The sequence below is a fragment of the Hirundo rustica genome, chromosome 2 (assembly GCF_015227805.2).
Source record: "Hirundo rustica isolate bHirRus1 chromosome 2, bHirRus1.pri.v3, whole genome shotgun sequence".
In the NCBI taxonomy this organism is placed as follows: Eukaryota; Metazoa; Chordata; class Aves; order Passeriformes; family Hirundinidae; genus Hirundo; species Hirundo rustica.
Genome location: NC_053451.1, coordinates 6,778,882 through 6,796,377, shown reverse-complemented (window position 1 = coordinate 6,796,377; position 17,496 = coordinate 6,778,882). Strand labels below are relative to the sequence as shown.

General features: G+C 42.6%; 1 protein-coding gene across 3 annotated transcripts in view; it reads left to right on the top strand.

The window, feature by feature from the left end:
• Positions 1-1,303: 1,303 nt before the first annotated feature.
• CADM2 (cell adhesion molecule 2) overlaps positions 1,304-17,496 on the top strand; it is a 582,226-nt gene continuing 566,033 nt past the window's right edge. For 2 of the 3 annotated variants that reach the window (XM_040055583.2, XM_040055580.2), the window contains exon 1: positions 1,304-1,861. In XM_040055583.2, coding sequence (XP_039911517.1) covers positions 1,801-1,861 — 61 coding nt within the window. In that variant the 5' untranslated portion in view covers positions 1,304-1,800. The remainder of the gene's footprint in view (positions 1,862-17,496) is intronic. The other variant, XM_040055581.2, reaches the window with a different exon arrangement.

Genomic DNA, 17,496 nt, shown 5'->3' with positions numbered 1-17,496 from the left:
GCAAGCTCTTCAAGGTGAAGTGGACAACTGATTGCACTTCTTTGACAATCATAGACTGTGTCCCCTTCAGAGAAATGAGCTTTTAAAGAGCTTCCCTCTCCTATAGATAAGACCATTTATCTCCTCAAAGCTCTTTGCTGTCAAAGGCTGGGACATCAAGGTGGAAATTTAGAGAGTTAGTGTTACATGATGCATGGTTTTGGAGAGAAAACCTCAATAGGAAAAGGATGGAACCAGAACTGGAGAAATACCTGGTCATTATAGGCATTTGGGTGCAGGGGAATCCTGCTTTCTACGGGATAGGGCAACATTATTCCTCCACAGGGTGTTTACAGACAGATCCAGCAACTTCAAACTCAGGCATTCTGATTCCACTGAGAGGCTTGTGCAAAAGGAGGCCCATACTGTGCTAGACACCAGATACACACAAAGATGAAGTGGCTGCCTGCCTTCCTGCATTTTCTCATGACGTTCAGCGCTTTATCTTCCAGAACATAAGCAATTCCGGACCACGAGCCGAAGGCTACTAACCCTCCCAAGAAAACCTCCAAAAAAATTTTTTTTTCCACGCCACACAGAGTCCGGACAACACCGCGAAAAGTACAGGAAGTTTTTTATTGCCATTGTTCGGGGGCCGGTCCCATCGCCGCCTCGGTGAAGGCACCTGCACGGGATTCGTTCCCGCGAGCACGGAGATGCAGCCAGCCCTTCTTTTATCCGCTGTTTTCGGGGAGGAAAAGCAGAGGGGGGAAAAGAGGCTTTAGGCAAGGGCCGACCGAAGGGGCCGTGTTCTGGCAGAGCCCCGGGCCGGGCCCGCGTCCCACGACGCTCCCGCCTGGCGCCGCCGCCACTTCAGCACCGGCTCTGGACAGCGCCCGGTCCCGCCCCGCCCCCGCCGCTCTCACCGCCCATTGGCGGCGGCGCCGCCGAGCGGCCGCCGCTCCCCGCGATTGGCCCGGGCCGGCTGTCACTCAGCGGCGCGCGAGGCGGGCCTGGCCCTGGGGCGCGCCCCTTTGCTTTGCAACGCGGCTCCTCATTGGCCGCCCGCCCTATTCCGGGCAGCGGCCATTGGGCAGCGGCCCGCACCAGTCACGCGCTAGCCTGAAGGGCTGGGCCGGCGGTGAGGGGCGGGGCCCGTGCGGCGTGGGCGGAGCCAAAGGTTCCGCGGGGGCGTGGCCGAGGCGCAGGGTGGGCCGGGGTGTGGCGGGTGGGCGGGCTCGGGGGCGGGGCCAGGCGCAGGAGGGGCGGGGCGAGGGCGGGGGCGGGGCCGGGCCAGGGGAGCCTGGCGAGCGGAGGTTGCCCTTGTGTCTCGCGCCGGGAAGCGGCTGGAGCGGAGCGGGAGCGGAGTCCCTGCGCATCGCACCCCCCCTCCCCGCCCCGCCTCCGCGGCGGCACGGCACGGCACGGCACGGCACGGGACAGCCCGGCACAGCCTGGCACAGGCGAACGGAGGCACGGACGGACGGACACGCCGGCAGGGGCAAGGGGAGCCAGCGGGGGCACCTGGCACCGCTCCGCGGTGGGAACCTGAACCTGCCCAGCAGCGCCGGAGCCAGCGGAGAGAGCCGCTCTTTCCTCCTCCTCCTCCTCCTCCCTCCCCAATCCACCCCCGCGACCCTGGTCCTCCTCCTCCTCCTCCTCCTCCTCCTCACCCCACTGGATACAGCGAGGGAGACACTGCGGCGGAGGCGGCGGCGGCGGCGGTTCCTGCGGGGGGAAGGAAGCGCCCGGAGAGCGGAGCGGCGGGAGGCTGCGGATCTGCGTGCCTGGCGCCCACCCAGCCCGAGGGGAGCCCCCAGGATGCGGCTGAAGCCCGGCGCGCTCCTGCGCTTCTACAGCCTCTGCGGGATCCTCGTACAAGGTACCGCCTCCTCCCCACCCCTGCCCCACGCGCGGGGAGGGATGGACGCCGGGGGGGGGGGGGCACCGCCGCGGCCCGGGGCATCCCAGATTTCCCCCCCCCGCCCCACTCCTGACCCGCTCCCTCCCTCGCCCCTCTCCCGGCTTCCCCCCCTCGCCGTGCGCCCCCAGCCTCCCGCTCGGGTAGCGCTATCCAGCGCTGAAGCGCCGCACGGCTGTTAACCCTTCCTGTCCTTCCCTCTTCAGCCTCTTCCCCTCCTTCGCCCTCCGCGCTCCTTCCCCCACCTACCCCCCGCCCCGCCACCGCCGCCGGCCGCTCGCCGATCCCCGCAGCCGCCCCCCGAGTCGCCGTCACCTCCTCGCCCGCCCGCCGCGAACGTGCCCCCGAAAGTGCGAGTGCAGCCGCAGCAGCGGCGTGTGCGCTGCAAAAACATCCCGGGGAAACGTGCGGGCTCCAGCCGTGCCCCCCCGGCGGGGGGCGGCGGGATGGGGGGGTGTCCGCCCCTCGCCGCGCCGCCGCCGGGAGTGCGTGTCTGTGTGCCAGGCATCGAATGTGCAAGTAGGGTAATCGGATGAGCCGGGGGTTCAGCGGCGGATCCCTTCGCCATCCTGCTCCAGGCGGCTCATCCTGCAGCTAGTTTCCAGACTGGATGTATTCCCCTCTCCCTCCTCCCCGCCGCCGCTCCCCCTCGTTCCCGTTATCCGGCCAAGTGGGATGGAGCGGCCGCCGCTCAGGGAAGCCCCGCGACGAGCTGCGAGGTGACCGCCCGCCGCGGATGCCTGCGGGGGAGCTTTTCCCGGAGCACTCCCGCTCCGGCGGGAGCCCAGCCGGCGGCCAAGCCCTCTGCTCTGCGCTGCCGCCGGCAGTTTGTCCCTTCGCTCCCAGAGCGGCCGCGGGGACCCCACGGTGGGAGGTGACGGTCGGGGAGCCACCCCGCTGGAACTCGCTGGCGGTCCCGTGTCCTCCGGGAGGATGCGGGGTGCCGGCGGGGCATCTCCCTATCTCCCTGCCCTTCCCTCGCTCGGCGTGCGGGGTGTTTCGGTGTGGGAGGGAGAAGCGAAGAGTCGATTAAACTAAGTGGCCTTGTAGATTTTTTTTTTTTTTTCTTTTTTCCTTCCCTCTCCGCTCGCCTCCGTCATGCCATTTCACGTCAAGTTTAATATATTTCGCCTTTCACATGGCTGCGTCATGTGTCGGGCGATCTCTCTCCGGAGGGAGCCGCGGCTGGCAGTCCGGAGCGGGGGCACAGGCGGCCGCCCGGGTTCCCGAAACACTAGAGCCTCACCCCCCGACACCGCCATCGTCCACAGCCCCACCGGAGTGCCCCCGCTCCACCTCGCGGGGAAGTTCCCGGCAGAGGACGCGAGAAGAATGGGAGGGGAAGGAAGTGCGCTGGGCAAGTGCGAAGGACGGGTCCGTCGGGCGGATTATTTGTATTCTTTCCCTATGTTTATGGGTTGCCCGGTACGTCACCGCACAAGGAGCTGCTGTGTTGGTGCTATACAGGATTATTTATGGGGGCATGTGCGGCGCGCTGCACCTGGGGGCTGGCTCCTCTCTGCCTTTTACATTTCCCTGTGAATTGTCAATTCATTGCCCTGCAACAGAGCTGGGGGTGGGAAGCCTCTGGACTGACTTTCTGTCACCAATAAAAACGGGGTTGCTGCTGGAGGAGGAGGATTTGATCTTTCCTAAGATGCAATCAACTGCATTCAGAGCAGCGCAGCTTTGAGAGTAAACCAGTGATTAAAAACAGTGATGTCTTTCACTGCAGTTTAGAGAGCGTGCCAGGCAGAATGTAACTCTGTGAACTGCGTAAGGTAAAAAAAAAAACCCGTGTTGCAAGGAATGGGGTGTAGTGCAAATCTGACTATGACTGTGTGAAAATAGCCAGACTGGGCCTGTCCTTGCTGATGGGGAAAAGTGATGCTTAACGTGTTACCCAGCTTGCCCTCTGTGTGTGTAAAACATCTCTCCTCTTTTCAGTTTCTCACACAATTATTTTTTCAGCTCCTGATTAAAACTTCAATCAGAAATACTTAGGCTCTCTGTGTACCACGGTTCAGCTGAGTGTTCTTTCAAGGGACTATAAAGAACCTGTAACATAGGCAGAAGTGAGAGGAAGTAGTTTCTCCAACCCTTGTTTCCTAAGGTAAAGAAGAATGGAGGAGGTGAATAAATATATTCCATAAGACTGTCCTCAGTGGCAACTGCATCCACCAGAATATCAAATTCCTTCAGTCCATCTTAAAGTGCAACTTCGTAAATGTTGTTTTCTTAGTTTCTGCCATTTATTTTGACAGAAGTAGCAGACACAGTTACCATTAGACACATTTCTTATTGATAGCTTTATAGCTGCATTTAAATAGGGTTTTTCCTGTTGTCTTGACTTACTTCCCCAAACTGTATTGTGAAGTGGTGCAATGGATTTATTAGATTCCTCCAATTTTCTGTTAGTGGGCTATGGGACATGCAGGTTTTTTTCTGTCAGCTCTGATGGGAATAACATCTTTGTTCTGAGGATTTGAAGCACTTCTGAACTGTAATTACCAATGGTTTCTTTTGGTGAAACTGAAGTCATTAAAGACAAGGTGACAAAGAGTCAATCTGACATGTGTCCTGTATGGAAGCTTGCCTTTCTGGCAAGATCTGTGGAGAAACTTGCTTAAGGAATCTGTCCTGAGTATTGATGAGGCATCAGCTGAGGGAAGAGGACATAGACTAATGCCTCTCAGCTTGTGCATGGAATAGCATTAGCAGCAAGAAATCCCTTCAGAGAGGAGGCAAACAAGAAGTAAAGAGCCCAGTATCAACTGCTTGCTGTGAAAGAGGAGCAATGGAGATGGGCGAGGGAATAATAACATGTGGAGCTGGGAAGCGGTTTGTCGGCTGAGTTTGGGGACAATATTCATCTGCTCTGCCCTCTCCAGCATTTGCTATGAAATAGTAGGATCCCTGGCTGGCTGCTGCTGTTGTTAACTTGTGTGCTTTAATGAGCCTGGAGTACTTAAATAATGTCCCAGGGGTTAACCTGTTACTTATGTTTACAGCCAGCCTTGTGTTTGTTGTTGTGGTTTTTTGTTCATTTGTTTGTTTTTCCATTCTCATTGTCTTCTGACTTCATGGATGTAATCTTAGACAAAATTTAACAGTTGTAGGGGGGCACGCTTTTAAGAATAGACTCAAGTGCTTCATCTGACCTGTTTTTATGCAACCTGATGAGTAAGCTCATTATTATCAAGAGTCACCACGTGAGAAACTGTAACAATGAAAATAGTTCTGCTGGATTCATAGGATACGGACACAGGTTAGGATTATCCTGGATTTGTAGCTGCTGTAGCCCCCTGCTGTGTGATAATGCAAATGGCATCTAATGCCTTAATGTGCCTGGCTCCGAGAAGGCACTGGGTAGTGCCATGTGTGGGAGCAAACGATCCACTTCCAAGATTTCGCCAACACTGGGCAAATCTTCTCAGTGCGGTTACTCCAGACACTTCAAATGCTTGCGACCTGTCTGCTAATGAAAATAATGTAGGGACTCTTTAATTTGTCAGAAAGTGTGGTCCCTGATGGCAACAAATCAGCCAAGACAGGTAGTTGCTCGCGGGTGAGACCTTTTTGTTAGCCCAGATTTGTTACAAGCAAAATTAAAAAAAAAAAAACCAACCAAAACCTGCAAACAAACCTGGACAAACACAGATACGACTACTTATGAAATCGTTGGAGCTGATTTAAGATGAAGCTGTTGCGCATTACTCAATATCTTGTGTATTTAGACTTCGTTTTGAATTTTCAGTTGGATTTCTGTTAGCAAAACCTTGGCAACCCAAGGCTGCCTGCACAAGGGGTTGTCTTGACAGCTGAGCGTTCATATGCTAATACAGTGTACAGCGAGTCAATGCATGTAGTTTTTAGTTCTGCAGGTACTGTGAGGGCATACACAATTACATAATAAAAGACAGTGGCTTTGGTACAGCCTCCATGTGGAATATTTTAGAAACAAGCTGAAACAAAATTTTTCACTCTACTTGATGGTGTCTGTCCTTTATATGACTCCCATCAATCTAACCAAGGCTTGGTAGGCTTATTAGCTGCTTAGTTCTCAGGCTGGTTCATATTTTATGAATTATTTTGCTTGATTTCTTCATGATTTTTTATTGATAGTCATCCTATAGCAGTTCAGGTTTAGAGCAAGAAGGAACGAAACAATCCAGATTCCCATTGATGGTGTCCCGCAAGTTCCCTGTGGAGTATATGAATAGGGATTACTCACTCAAATATTTATAACTCTTGCACTCAAAGTATTCATCAAGTTTCTACCATCAAATCAGCAGTAAACAGTTTTGAAGTTTGTCACCAAAGAAGTAACTCCATGGACATGCTGATCAACAGAAGCAGCTCTGTTGAAACAAATACCTTTCCTGTTAGGTTTTTTTTTTTTGTTTTGTTTTGGTTTTGTGGGTTTTTTTTTTTTTTTTTTTTTTTTTTTTTTTTTTTTTTTTTTTTGTTCCCCCCCCCCCAGAAATGTGAAAGGGTCAATCTGCCTCTGCTTTTAAATTTACTTGTCAGTTCCAATTCCATGATAATTTGCTTTAAATGTCTCTAAGTTATAATTTATTATTGTAGAAGCCTTAGTTCTCATAGTTAGCTTTCTCATACCTCTGGCCTCATCCTACTATTGACAAAATATGTTGAATGAGATTACTCTTACTCTGTCCACCAAAGAATTATTCTCTTAATAGGAGTAATTCTTTTAATATTGCTATGTAAATTCAAGCTTGGATTTTGAGGTGGTTTTGGCTTTTTTTTTTTTTTTTTTTTCTTTCTTTCTTTCCATTTTTCTGTCTTATGCATTAGAACTGTTGATTGAGTAACTGGTAACAGCAGTTATGTATGGTATGGATGTGGACATCGGGTGTTTGCCAAAAGAGCAGCTGTATAACCAACCAGAGTGTGGTTGACTGAGCTAGAACAGTGACTCTCTCTCCATCTAACACTTAAAGACATAGACATAGGAGATGTTGTCCTCTTAATGCCTTCTCCAAGAGGAAGAAGGATTGCTTCAATTTTGTTTTAATTGTGTTGAACAGCAGGCAGAAACTCTCAAAAGTTAGGCCCTCTCAAAATAATGCAGGATCTTCTGTAAAGAGGATGCCACTGACATGCTTTTTAAAATGCACATCCTTAAACAAATGCAGAATGGTAAAACTATTAGACACAGTTTAGTGTGTGTATCCTCTGGGATTGCATCGATATTAAGCATGATCTTAATGAGCATATCCCTTCTTCCCAAGGAGTTTTTGAGGTGTGTTTGAAAGAAAGAAAGGCAAATACCACGTTCCAGTGGCAAGGAATAAATTGTAAAGTCATTATTTCTCTCAGGAATTTGCCCTTGAAAAATTATTCTTCTACATAATGAAAACATTTTGGAAAGAACTGAGTATTTTCAAAAATGAATGTGGGTGTCTTTCCAAAGGCTCTTAATGTTGTGGGTTTTCTCTCTCTCTCTCTCTCTCTCTCTCTCTCTATTTTTTTTTTTTTCTTTCTGAACCTATTTCAGCACCTTTTCCCTTCATTTTATAAATGAAAATTAAAGACAAAGCCCAAAGGTTTGCAGTTTCTCTTATGTTAATGCATACTAAGCTCGGGATGTGTGCTCTAAATATCAATGCATAAGACACTATCGTAATAACATCCTAAGGGGGTTGAAAGAAGGAGAGAACATTTATTTCAGTGACAAAACACTGGGGGCTGTTCTTCCGGTGCTCTCCTTTAATGCTGGAGTCTGTTATATAGGACTTTTTAGCATGTGGAACTTTGAGCAGGTACAGAGGGTTTAGTGAACAATGTAGGTGGCCTACCTATTGTCCCATCTCCTTTCTCTTTAATCTGTAGATGTGAAAACTAAAATCATGCTTGCATCCTTTGCTATCTTTTATTTGTAAATTAGAGATCTTGGGACCTTGGTAAATCTTATTTAGGAATGCTTTTTCTGTCTTGACAAGTTTGGGATTCTTGAGGGAAAGACAGTTTCCTCCCAACAGTGAGTTGTGTTTGTTTATGCTTTCTAGTTTAATCAAATGGCTCTTGGAGAGTGCGAATGCTTTTATAACTTCTGCATTTTAAATACCAGCAAATCAATTTTAGTATAGTTTTACATTACTGTAAATTCATGCATTTATAATTTTTTTTCCTGTTTTGTAATATTCAATTTAGATTTATCCTTTTTTTCCTAAATAGCTGATAAAGATTATTAACTGTCCATAGGCAGCTGCTCTTTGGTTTCAGAAAAATAATTATAGTGTATGTTCCTCAATTCAGGCCCCTAAAGTTCTTTCAGAGCTGAAAATCTTACTGTATAAGTTTTGTTCATGTGGAGATGTGGAGGTACATTCCTGATCTCCTCTACCCTTTTCCCTTTTTTCTGTGAATGTGCTTGGCAAGGTTTAGGTTTGTTTTTTTTTTTTTTTTTTTGTAAAACAGTGCGTATCATCACACATCTAGTGTGGTGGTCGTTTAAATAGCTTTGGTATTCCCTCTGTCGTCATCTTTGGGTAAACAGCTTGTTGGGAAGGATAGAGCAGGAGAGGCTGTTTTCTTCTGTTAGAGGTAAAAATATCCTGGTGATATTTTAAACCTCTTATATGCCACAGCACTAATCAAAGAATGGTTCTAATCATGGTAATTCAATTACTAAACCTTAGGTGAAGGAACCAAAGTCTGCTGCTACATGCAAAAATAATCTGTGGCCACTTACGAAGATGCAGTTGCACCTTTATCATCAATATATGTTGCACTGCATTATTGCTGCTTCTTCTGGCAGAAGCTGAATAGGCAGCACAGCTGTACAGACCCATTGGAGTCTTAAAACTCTGTTCTTTCCAAAGTTCAGCACTGGAGCTTCAAGAACTGCCACTGACTGACAGCTCTAAAGAGAGTAAGACCAATTACTTCACAGCAGCAGTTGTAGTAGGCATGGGCACTGTGGTATTTTCTGTCTGTTCTGATATTTATCCCAAACTGACCTACATCTGCTGGATTAACAGTGTAACCTGACCTGCTTTTATTCCTGCTATGCTATAAGGCAGGAAGGCTGTTCTGGTTAGTCCCTAACCAGGAGAAAAGCTCTACTAGTTGAAGCAGAAGCAATCAAATTTATTTTAATTAAAAAGATTGTAAAAAAGTATGTTCTAGCATCAAGTTAATTTTATATTTATCTCTTTTAAAGTATTTTTTTTTTCTTCCCTGAGTGTTAATATGTTTTTAAATGTGACGTTTAAATTTTTACATGCTAGTTGGTGCTTTATTGTGGTACACTGGAGAACAGTGAAGAATTCTCCATTGATTTAGACAGTTTATACAGAGAAAGTAAGACTTCATTTGATAAGCAAAAAAATAAATCTTTCTACTCTTAATTTCTTTCAACTGAGTGAGATTTTTTTAATGTCTTCAAATACACAAAAACATCAAACTGCAGCCACTTGCAAATTGGAGAATAAATGCAGTGTCTAGAAATATTACTCACTAAATTGATTGCTAATCAAGGATTAACAAAGTATTCCAAATCTGTGACAGGTCATCAAATGGTATAATATAGTGAAGTATTACATTCATATGAATTCTTTTGTTAAGAACTAAGATAATAGTAGTGAGAATGAAAGAACTTGCCTTTGGAGGAAACCTTAAACTAACATGCCAATTCTTAAATGACATGTGAAGCATCTTTTTGGCATTGCAGTTTTCTCTTAACTTTACAATTTTTTTAACTTTTCCACTGCAGGTTTCTAATAATGTTACTGATGTCTTCAGGCTTGTATCATGTAGCCTTGTAACGCTATGAAAAATAGGTGAGATTTGGACTGATACGGAGGAAGGCAGAAGTGCCATCTCATTCGGTGATGATTGTGCTTAGTGATAAATCATATTTGTGCAGTCAAAAGGGAATCCCTTCAGTTTTAACTTAAAACCAGTTGTAGCGAAAGCAGGAACCCCTAACACTGAGGAACTTTTCCGAACTTAAATATCAAGTCAGACAATTGACAGGACATTGTGTATTTAAAAAGTGTGTCTCACCTTTTGGTGTAAAACCCAATCAGTAGCGAATTATTAGCTTTAAAGTCTGTGTTTTCTCTAAAGGCTGGAGTCCTCAGTCTAACCTGTCTTAGGGCATATCTTGACTGCTGCTTATATAAACACAGTCAAGATGGTGTGGTTTTGAACACAGGCAGGGAATAAAGAATTTAAGTATGTGTTAGATTCTTGACTAGTTGCCCATCTTCAGAACTGTTTGCCGTTCTTATTATATGGATTTTTTTTTTTCCAATTACGTGGCATATCTCTCCTCAGTAAATATAAATTTGTGGTTTACAAACTTCTGGTTAATGCTTCTTTTTAGTGTGTAAAATGTTAAATCCATACCAGTCTTAGACTGAATAAATCTCATTCACTCCTTAAAGAATGGTCCAAAGCTGACATAATTTCAGTATTTTCCCCATAGAATAAGCTTGGGTTTTAGAATTGGACTAGACTACAATTAAAATGTTTTCAGCTTCCTAAGCCATCTTTGTCTTGCAAATTGTAAATCATTACTGCTTTGCTGCATTCTGTATGTTGAATTTGGGAGCCACTGGGAAAGCATATAATCAATAGAAATATATGGGCCATTTGTTTTTATTTATGATATATAAAAAACCACACTGTCTTGTAGACTTATTTGTGGGACTTTCACGTATGCTTAGCACATAAGATTAATGTAATTTCAAAACAGCTTCAAATATAACATTGGTTTAAGTGACTAGGCTTTTATATATTTTGTGGAAGCAATATCTGGGTGGAGGGGGAGGAGAAGTGTTTTTGAAAGCAATGAGGTTGTAGAATTTCCCAAGCTGTCTTTGGATTTTTGAGAAAAAGAGTTATGTCAGATTTTGCACTGATCTGCTTTTGTCTGTTAGAAGAAGAAGTGATTCTTCTGTTCTACAAAAGGACAATTTCTTCCTGATCTGATGCAGAAGGGGGTAACAGAAAATCTGGATAAAGAAGTCAGTTGAACATGTGCTATAAAGGATGGTCTTAATTTACTGTGATATCTGTACTACGGGATTTGGAAATGCAGATGCACATAGTGTTCATTAGACTATGTCTGTTGCAAACTGAAATATACCATAAATCCCAACAGGAAAGCAGAATCTAGTAGTCTTTATCATTTCAAGTAAACAAATGAAAAGTTTTTGTTTAGAATTAATATCATGGCCCTTTTTTATTCCTTTTAATTGGTCGTTTAAAACCTATCATTTGAACTTCTTTTAAAAAGTAAATATCCTCAGAAATAAATTTCAAAATATATTTCAAATGTTTAGCTGTGACTGGCTGGTCACAGCTAAATGCAGAGTAATCTCCCTCTAGGCTTTGTCTGCCCAGGATACTTACCAAGAAAAAAAAAAAACAAACTAATTTTTTTTTTCCTTCTGCTAGCTGCTTCAAGGCTTATGGTGGGGAAACAGCAGTAGCCCTGCTCTGCATGCATGAGGGATTTGCTTTCTTAAGATTGTGAGGATAAAGGCCTCAAATTTGGATCCTGTCTAATCTGTTTATGTTGATGTGTCAATTCTGCGAGGAGTGAGCTGTGCCAGGGCAGCGCCTAAGTGGCCTTCATGGATGATGGTGATGTGGATGGATGGAGGACAGGGCATTTGGACAGCTCATTTTCTCTGGGAATAAAACATCCCTTCTGGAGTTAACACAGAAGCCTTTGCTGTGGACGACCAAGACATCTGTGAAGATCAGGCTGGAGCAAACCCCTGTATGACTGTAGCTTTGCAGGCTGCAGTGGGACTTTACACCTGTCTCCTGCTGTGGCTTTCCACCTCTTCCTCTCCACAGGAAATGGAATGGAAACAAGTCAAGATTTTAGGGGAAGTACATTCTCTAGAAGCTGTGAGAGGACATCCTTCTTCCTACTTTGAGGAGAAAGTACCTGAGATGGATGTGATTATGTGATATAACAAGCTTAGAATTATTCCCCCCACTGGTTGTCTTTTTGGTTTGTTTTTTTTTGGTTTTTTTTTTTTTTTTTTTTGGTTAGTTGGTTGGGTTTTTTTTGGGGGATGGGAGGGGTGGGGTTGGTTTTATTTTTAATTATTAGTGTTTTCTTCCTGCTATTTCTCTGCCTTCCTCAAATGTGCGCAGACAGAGGTGAGGAGGAGAGCCAGTGGGAGTCACTCCCCGGCACTGGAGCCTGCTTCCTGCCAGGGACACCAGTTTCAAATGCTTTTTACAGTGGTGGTCATAAAGCTTCAGTCTCTTACGTCCATTCACCTGTTTTTTTGGTTTCTTTTTTTGTGTCAGTAAAGCATGGAAGACTTCCCACAGGCATAAGCAGGACGGCAATTATGAGAGCTGAAAATACTTCAAAAGTCACCATAGGACTTGAGATGAATTTCCACAGATTGGTTCAAATGTACTGCATGAGAGCTTTCAGTGTAGCCCCATTTAATTCTCTTCATTCCACGTTAAGAGAAATCAATTGTTTGATTTGAGCATTGCATTCAAATGCAGCTAAAGCCCTTTGTAGGTGCAGTTAACTCCCATTTTCTCTATAATACTACAAGACAAACCATTTCACTGTAGAATGCAGTACTACCCAGAATACTCAAAGTATCAGTGTCACTTGTGCTGTTTCAATTAAGAGGCTTACAGAAAAGATCCAGTGAAATCTGTATTAGTATGAGAAATTGGAGTTGACTTATGAATATTAACATCAAAACAGAAGATGTCTTCAGAAATACAGTTCCACTGCTATTATGTCCTCTTGATCTGAGCGAGAACTTAGGAAATCTAGCATGTCTAGAAAAATGGAATAGCTGCTCTGCATGTGTAGCAATGTTCTTATCAAATTTAAACATTGGCGGCCACGGTGCTACCGCTTGGGTAAGATGTTTGCGTGGTAGGAGTAGACAGCTTCTGAGGTGCTGCTCTTGCCTCCTGATAAACTTCTGGATTGTCCTGATACAAGCCACTCATTCTCTACAAGGGGAATTCTTCACATGAAAACTTTCAGTCCACCTGAAATATCTACCCCATCTCTGAAAGGCTTCTGCTGCTTGAAAAGTAGCTATGAAACAACTGGCAGAAAGTTTTTTTAAACACATTACTGAGGCTCTGGGGATGTCTGTATTGGGAATATATTTTTTTCTATCTGGAACATGTGAACACACTATAAAGTGTCAGGCTGCTGTACAGGGGAATCAATACAAATACAGTGTTTGGGCTGAATTAAGGAAATAGTCCCAAGAGTAGAATTAAGAAAAGATGAGCAATCCATACAGTGTTTCTGGTGCTTCAGAACAAGATTTGTATTATTGCAAGTCTCTGCCATTCTTGCATGTGCAAGGTTTTTTTTTTGTTTTTTTTGTTTGTTTTTTGTTGTTGTTCCCCCCCCCCCCCCCAGTATACCATTGTAAAGCATCTACATCAGATGCTTTAATAACTCTGACAAACTTGTTAGTATTGTTTCCTGTGGCAGCGTGACAGATTTTATTGCCGAATACACACACATATGTGAATTTAGATTACAAAAATAAATCAATGGATGATGATATTTGAAAACTTTTAAATAGAGAACTAGGTGGTGCTGTTCTTTCATCTTTGTTGCTTAGCTAGATTCTTAAGTAGGGACTGAGAACACCAGGCTACCTCTTTTCAAAAATTAATTTAGCTGTCTGAAATATTAGAAGAAGTTACAGTTTCAGATTTCTTTGAGAGTGCTACTTTAACAGCTAATAATTGCACAACACGACACTTTATGGAAAAGAACTTTTGCATTGAACAAATGGTGCAGTTTTAATCAGCATGGTGATATACTTTTGTTTTCACTTTGAATGACTTTGGAGTAAGTTCGGATACCTTTTTAGACTCTGTGTTTGGTTGTTGTATTTAGGATTATTTGTGCTAATCAGTTTAGCCTGTTTAGATGTGTGAACCTTTTTAATCCTTTTCCATCGTTGGTTTCTTCAACACTTTGGGACTAATTTGCTAACAGCACAATGAGATCATCAATAATTGCTGGAAGAAATTTGTTGTAATTCTGTAGTAGCAGTATATAAACCACAATTAATTAAATCAGAAAACCAATTTATTAAGTTTCATTCCGTTTACAAAAAAATATAAATTTTTAATCACTGTCTTGTCTCAATGCCCTTAATGCTGCAATAAGAAATAGTGAAGCTAGATTATAATGAACTGCCTAGGATCGAGATAGATTTGTTTTATTTGTGTTCAATGTTGCAGCAGAATAATAAATGTCCAATTAGAATCCAATTCTAGTATGTAGCACTTCGGTAGAGAGTGCCTCTCATTGACCACTGCTTAAACTAAAACATTGCAAGAACAGATGGAAGATAAAGAAATAAGGGGGAAATGTACTTCTGCACTGAAAAAGAAATGAAAATGTGCTCTGGCTAGGTCAGAGTTATAAATGTATTTGCACTAAGTATGTAATTGCTTATTCAAAAAATAAGCTGCAGCTGTTAATGGAGGAGTGTGAAAACACTTTTTCATGGAATTTGTTTCCCCTACTTCTTCTGAAGTGCTGCAATACAGGGTGGAATCAGAAACAGAAAGTTGGGTTTGTTCTTTACACTTAAAAATGCACAATCAAAAAATGCTTTTATTTGACGCAAATTAGAGATTTAGACAAACATCCAAATAATACCCATACAATTGGAAATGCATATCAACCAATTTAAAAGCAATAATTCATTTTATGTTGATTTTTCTGAGATGTCACTGTCACAGAAGTAGCTGTTTCAATGTTGGAAGCGCACCAAAAGATGTTTCAATTTATTTTTGGAAACAGGAAAGAAACCCAAACCAACTCCAATTCACAAAGATTTTTTTTTTTTGGAAAAAAACCACCCTTTTTATTCATGACAAGCAAATATTCTTAACTCTGAAGCAGGAGGCACATTTTTTTTATGCCCTGTGTGGTAATGGACTTTGTACAGTGTTTTTGGTTTGTACCATTAAAAACTATTAATAAAAACCTCACTGCCAGTTACTTCAGTGCTTAGCACTTGCTTATTTCAGAATTGCATCTCAGCGACAGTGGTTCGATTTGCATGGGTTAGCATTTTAAACATACTTACTTTAAAAAGAGTGTGTTAATAGATTAAGTGTTCCTAACTGGAATTTGGTACAAATGTGCAGAAGATTTCTGAATTAATATTATAAATTGAAAATTATCAAACCAGCTACATTCAGAAGTTTCTGCATTCTCCCACAGCCCATAGTTTGGCCTGTGGATTAGCACATTCTCACAATTACTGCAAGTACTTAATTTTTGCAGCATTTTCCTCTTTTTCTCAGGAAGTATTGGACCCCTCAATAAAGTCCTTCTATGTGCAAGGGTCCTCCTAAAGAAATATTTGACTGGAAAGAGAGAGAATTCATTTTAAGTAGTTACTTCTTTTCAAGTGTTGTGATTCAAAACCACTAGAGTTGATTATTTATGTACTGTGTTGGATATAGGCTGTCAATAAATAAATGGAGGACCTTTTATAAGTCTTTCTGCACCAGCCCACTCCTTTCAAAACAGCTAAGCATGAACATGTGAGGGAGTGAGGTGTTAGAACCAGAGCTGCTGTTGTTTTACTGATTTTTCTAAGTTACAGTTGGTATTTAAGGATCTAATTTAAGCCTGGTGCACTGAAAATGTCCTGTGATTTCTACAACATTCTGCAACACTCCAAAATAACTTTTAGAAAATGGATGTTATTTTGATCCTTAGATCTGAGTAAGTGAGAGGGTTATTATTATTTCAAAACAGAGGAAATACGATAAAAATTATCTTTGTTTTCTTTTTTTGTTCTGCTTAGGTTCTGGGAAACACATTGATTCCAAAAGCATGAAAGGTGTCCTTGCCCATGGCAGGGAGGTTGGAAATAGATGATCTTTCAAAGTCCCTTCCAACCCAGGCCATTCTCTGTTTCTATGATTCTGTGATCACTAAAGCTCAGATTTGTTTTCTTAGTGCATTAAAATAATACTCAATTCTTGATTTGTTTTTCCTCCCTACTGAGTATTACCAGTATGGGAAGAGATCTGAATAAGGTATTGAGTTTTAGGTAACTTCTGTCTGAAATCATTTAGATTGGCAAAGTAGTTTTTTTCCCTTGGCTTACATTGCAATGGATAATTTATACATGAAGTGCAAGGTGACACCATATATAAGGTTACTTTTCTAATCCAGGAAAATGCCACAATGTAAAGGACCCATAAAGTACTTTGCATTTTTATTTGTGAGAAAATGATATTTTTTTCCCGACATTCTTTGATTTAGGCTTTGTAAAACACTTTCAGGTTTTATTTTCTTTTAATCTGCGACTTCATCTATTCTTTCTCCATTTTCTGACTTTTTAACTTTTTTGTGGTTTTGTTCTTGTTGTCAGTGTGTTGCCATAAGTCCTGATATTTTAAATTTATTAAAGCACCTGAAGAATAATTCTGAATTAACATGAAAAGCATGAGGAACCCATTGTCACCTGTCACCAGTTGAGGCTTTTTTTTTTTTTGGGTATGGATAATGGTAAACATTAATGTCTGATTTAGCAAAAAAGACAGCTACACCCAACTTAACTTCCATGATATCTGTGGAAGGGTTGTGAGAAGGGGGCAATAGAGGACTAGCTTGTTTTTCATAAAAGTATTTCAGCTTTTGCTGCTGCTGCAGCACTTTTAAGTTTTTAGATACTTTCTTTTGATATTTACAAGTACTTTCACTTTGTTTTCATAATTTTCCAGTTGCCACAGTTACATTAACTGTTTATTTTCAAATATAGTCAAAGCAAGACTCTCTATTATAACTTCAGTGTAGGATGTGACTTTGGTTTGTTCCTTCAGCACACCTTTAGGCAACTCACACTTCAGAGCTCAGATGAAAAGCAAATAGACTTGTACACAGAGATAATTTAACCTGAAGTCTTCCTTCCAGGTATGGAATTTAAAAGAAATAATTAATATTTAGAGTAAACAATGCTTACTCTTTCTTTTTTTTTCCCTTGATAGTGGGATCTCAGAACCTTTGAATTTAACTTTTTAAAGTTAACACTAACTAAATTGAGCTCTAAGGCTGCTCAGGTTCATGATAGTGATACAATTTTTTTTTTGAGAATTGTTTCATAGTGTTCATTATGATTAATTCATCTTGAAGACCTCTATCTGTGCATAACATTGCCAGCATAGCAGAATTAAATGGAAATTATGGCATAGGCAAAGAATTATTTGTGTACATCTGTTTGTATCAATACAAAAAATAAGTGATCAAGAAGATAGGGCAATTATTACATGATATTTGATGAAGCTAATTCAGTTAGTTACCTGACTCTATGCAAATATTCCAAGTACCCAGGAAAGAAGGTTTTGGGTTTTTTTTGCCAGCCACCCTTCTGTCTCCTCACTTCCCTGAAGAATTTGAACTGTGTGTGAAACTTTACCGACAGCACTTGAAATAAAAATAAAATTCTGAGGTCCAGCTCTTCTACCATGAAACCAGTTACTTAAGCTGAAGTGAAGATGTTTGGTTTTTTTCATCTCCATGGGACTGTATTATTTGGAATTCTGTTTATTTTCATTGTGAAACA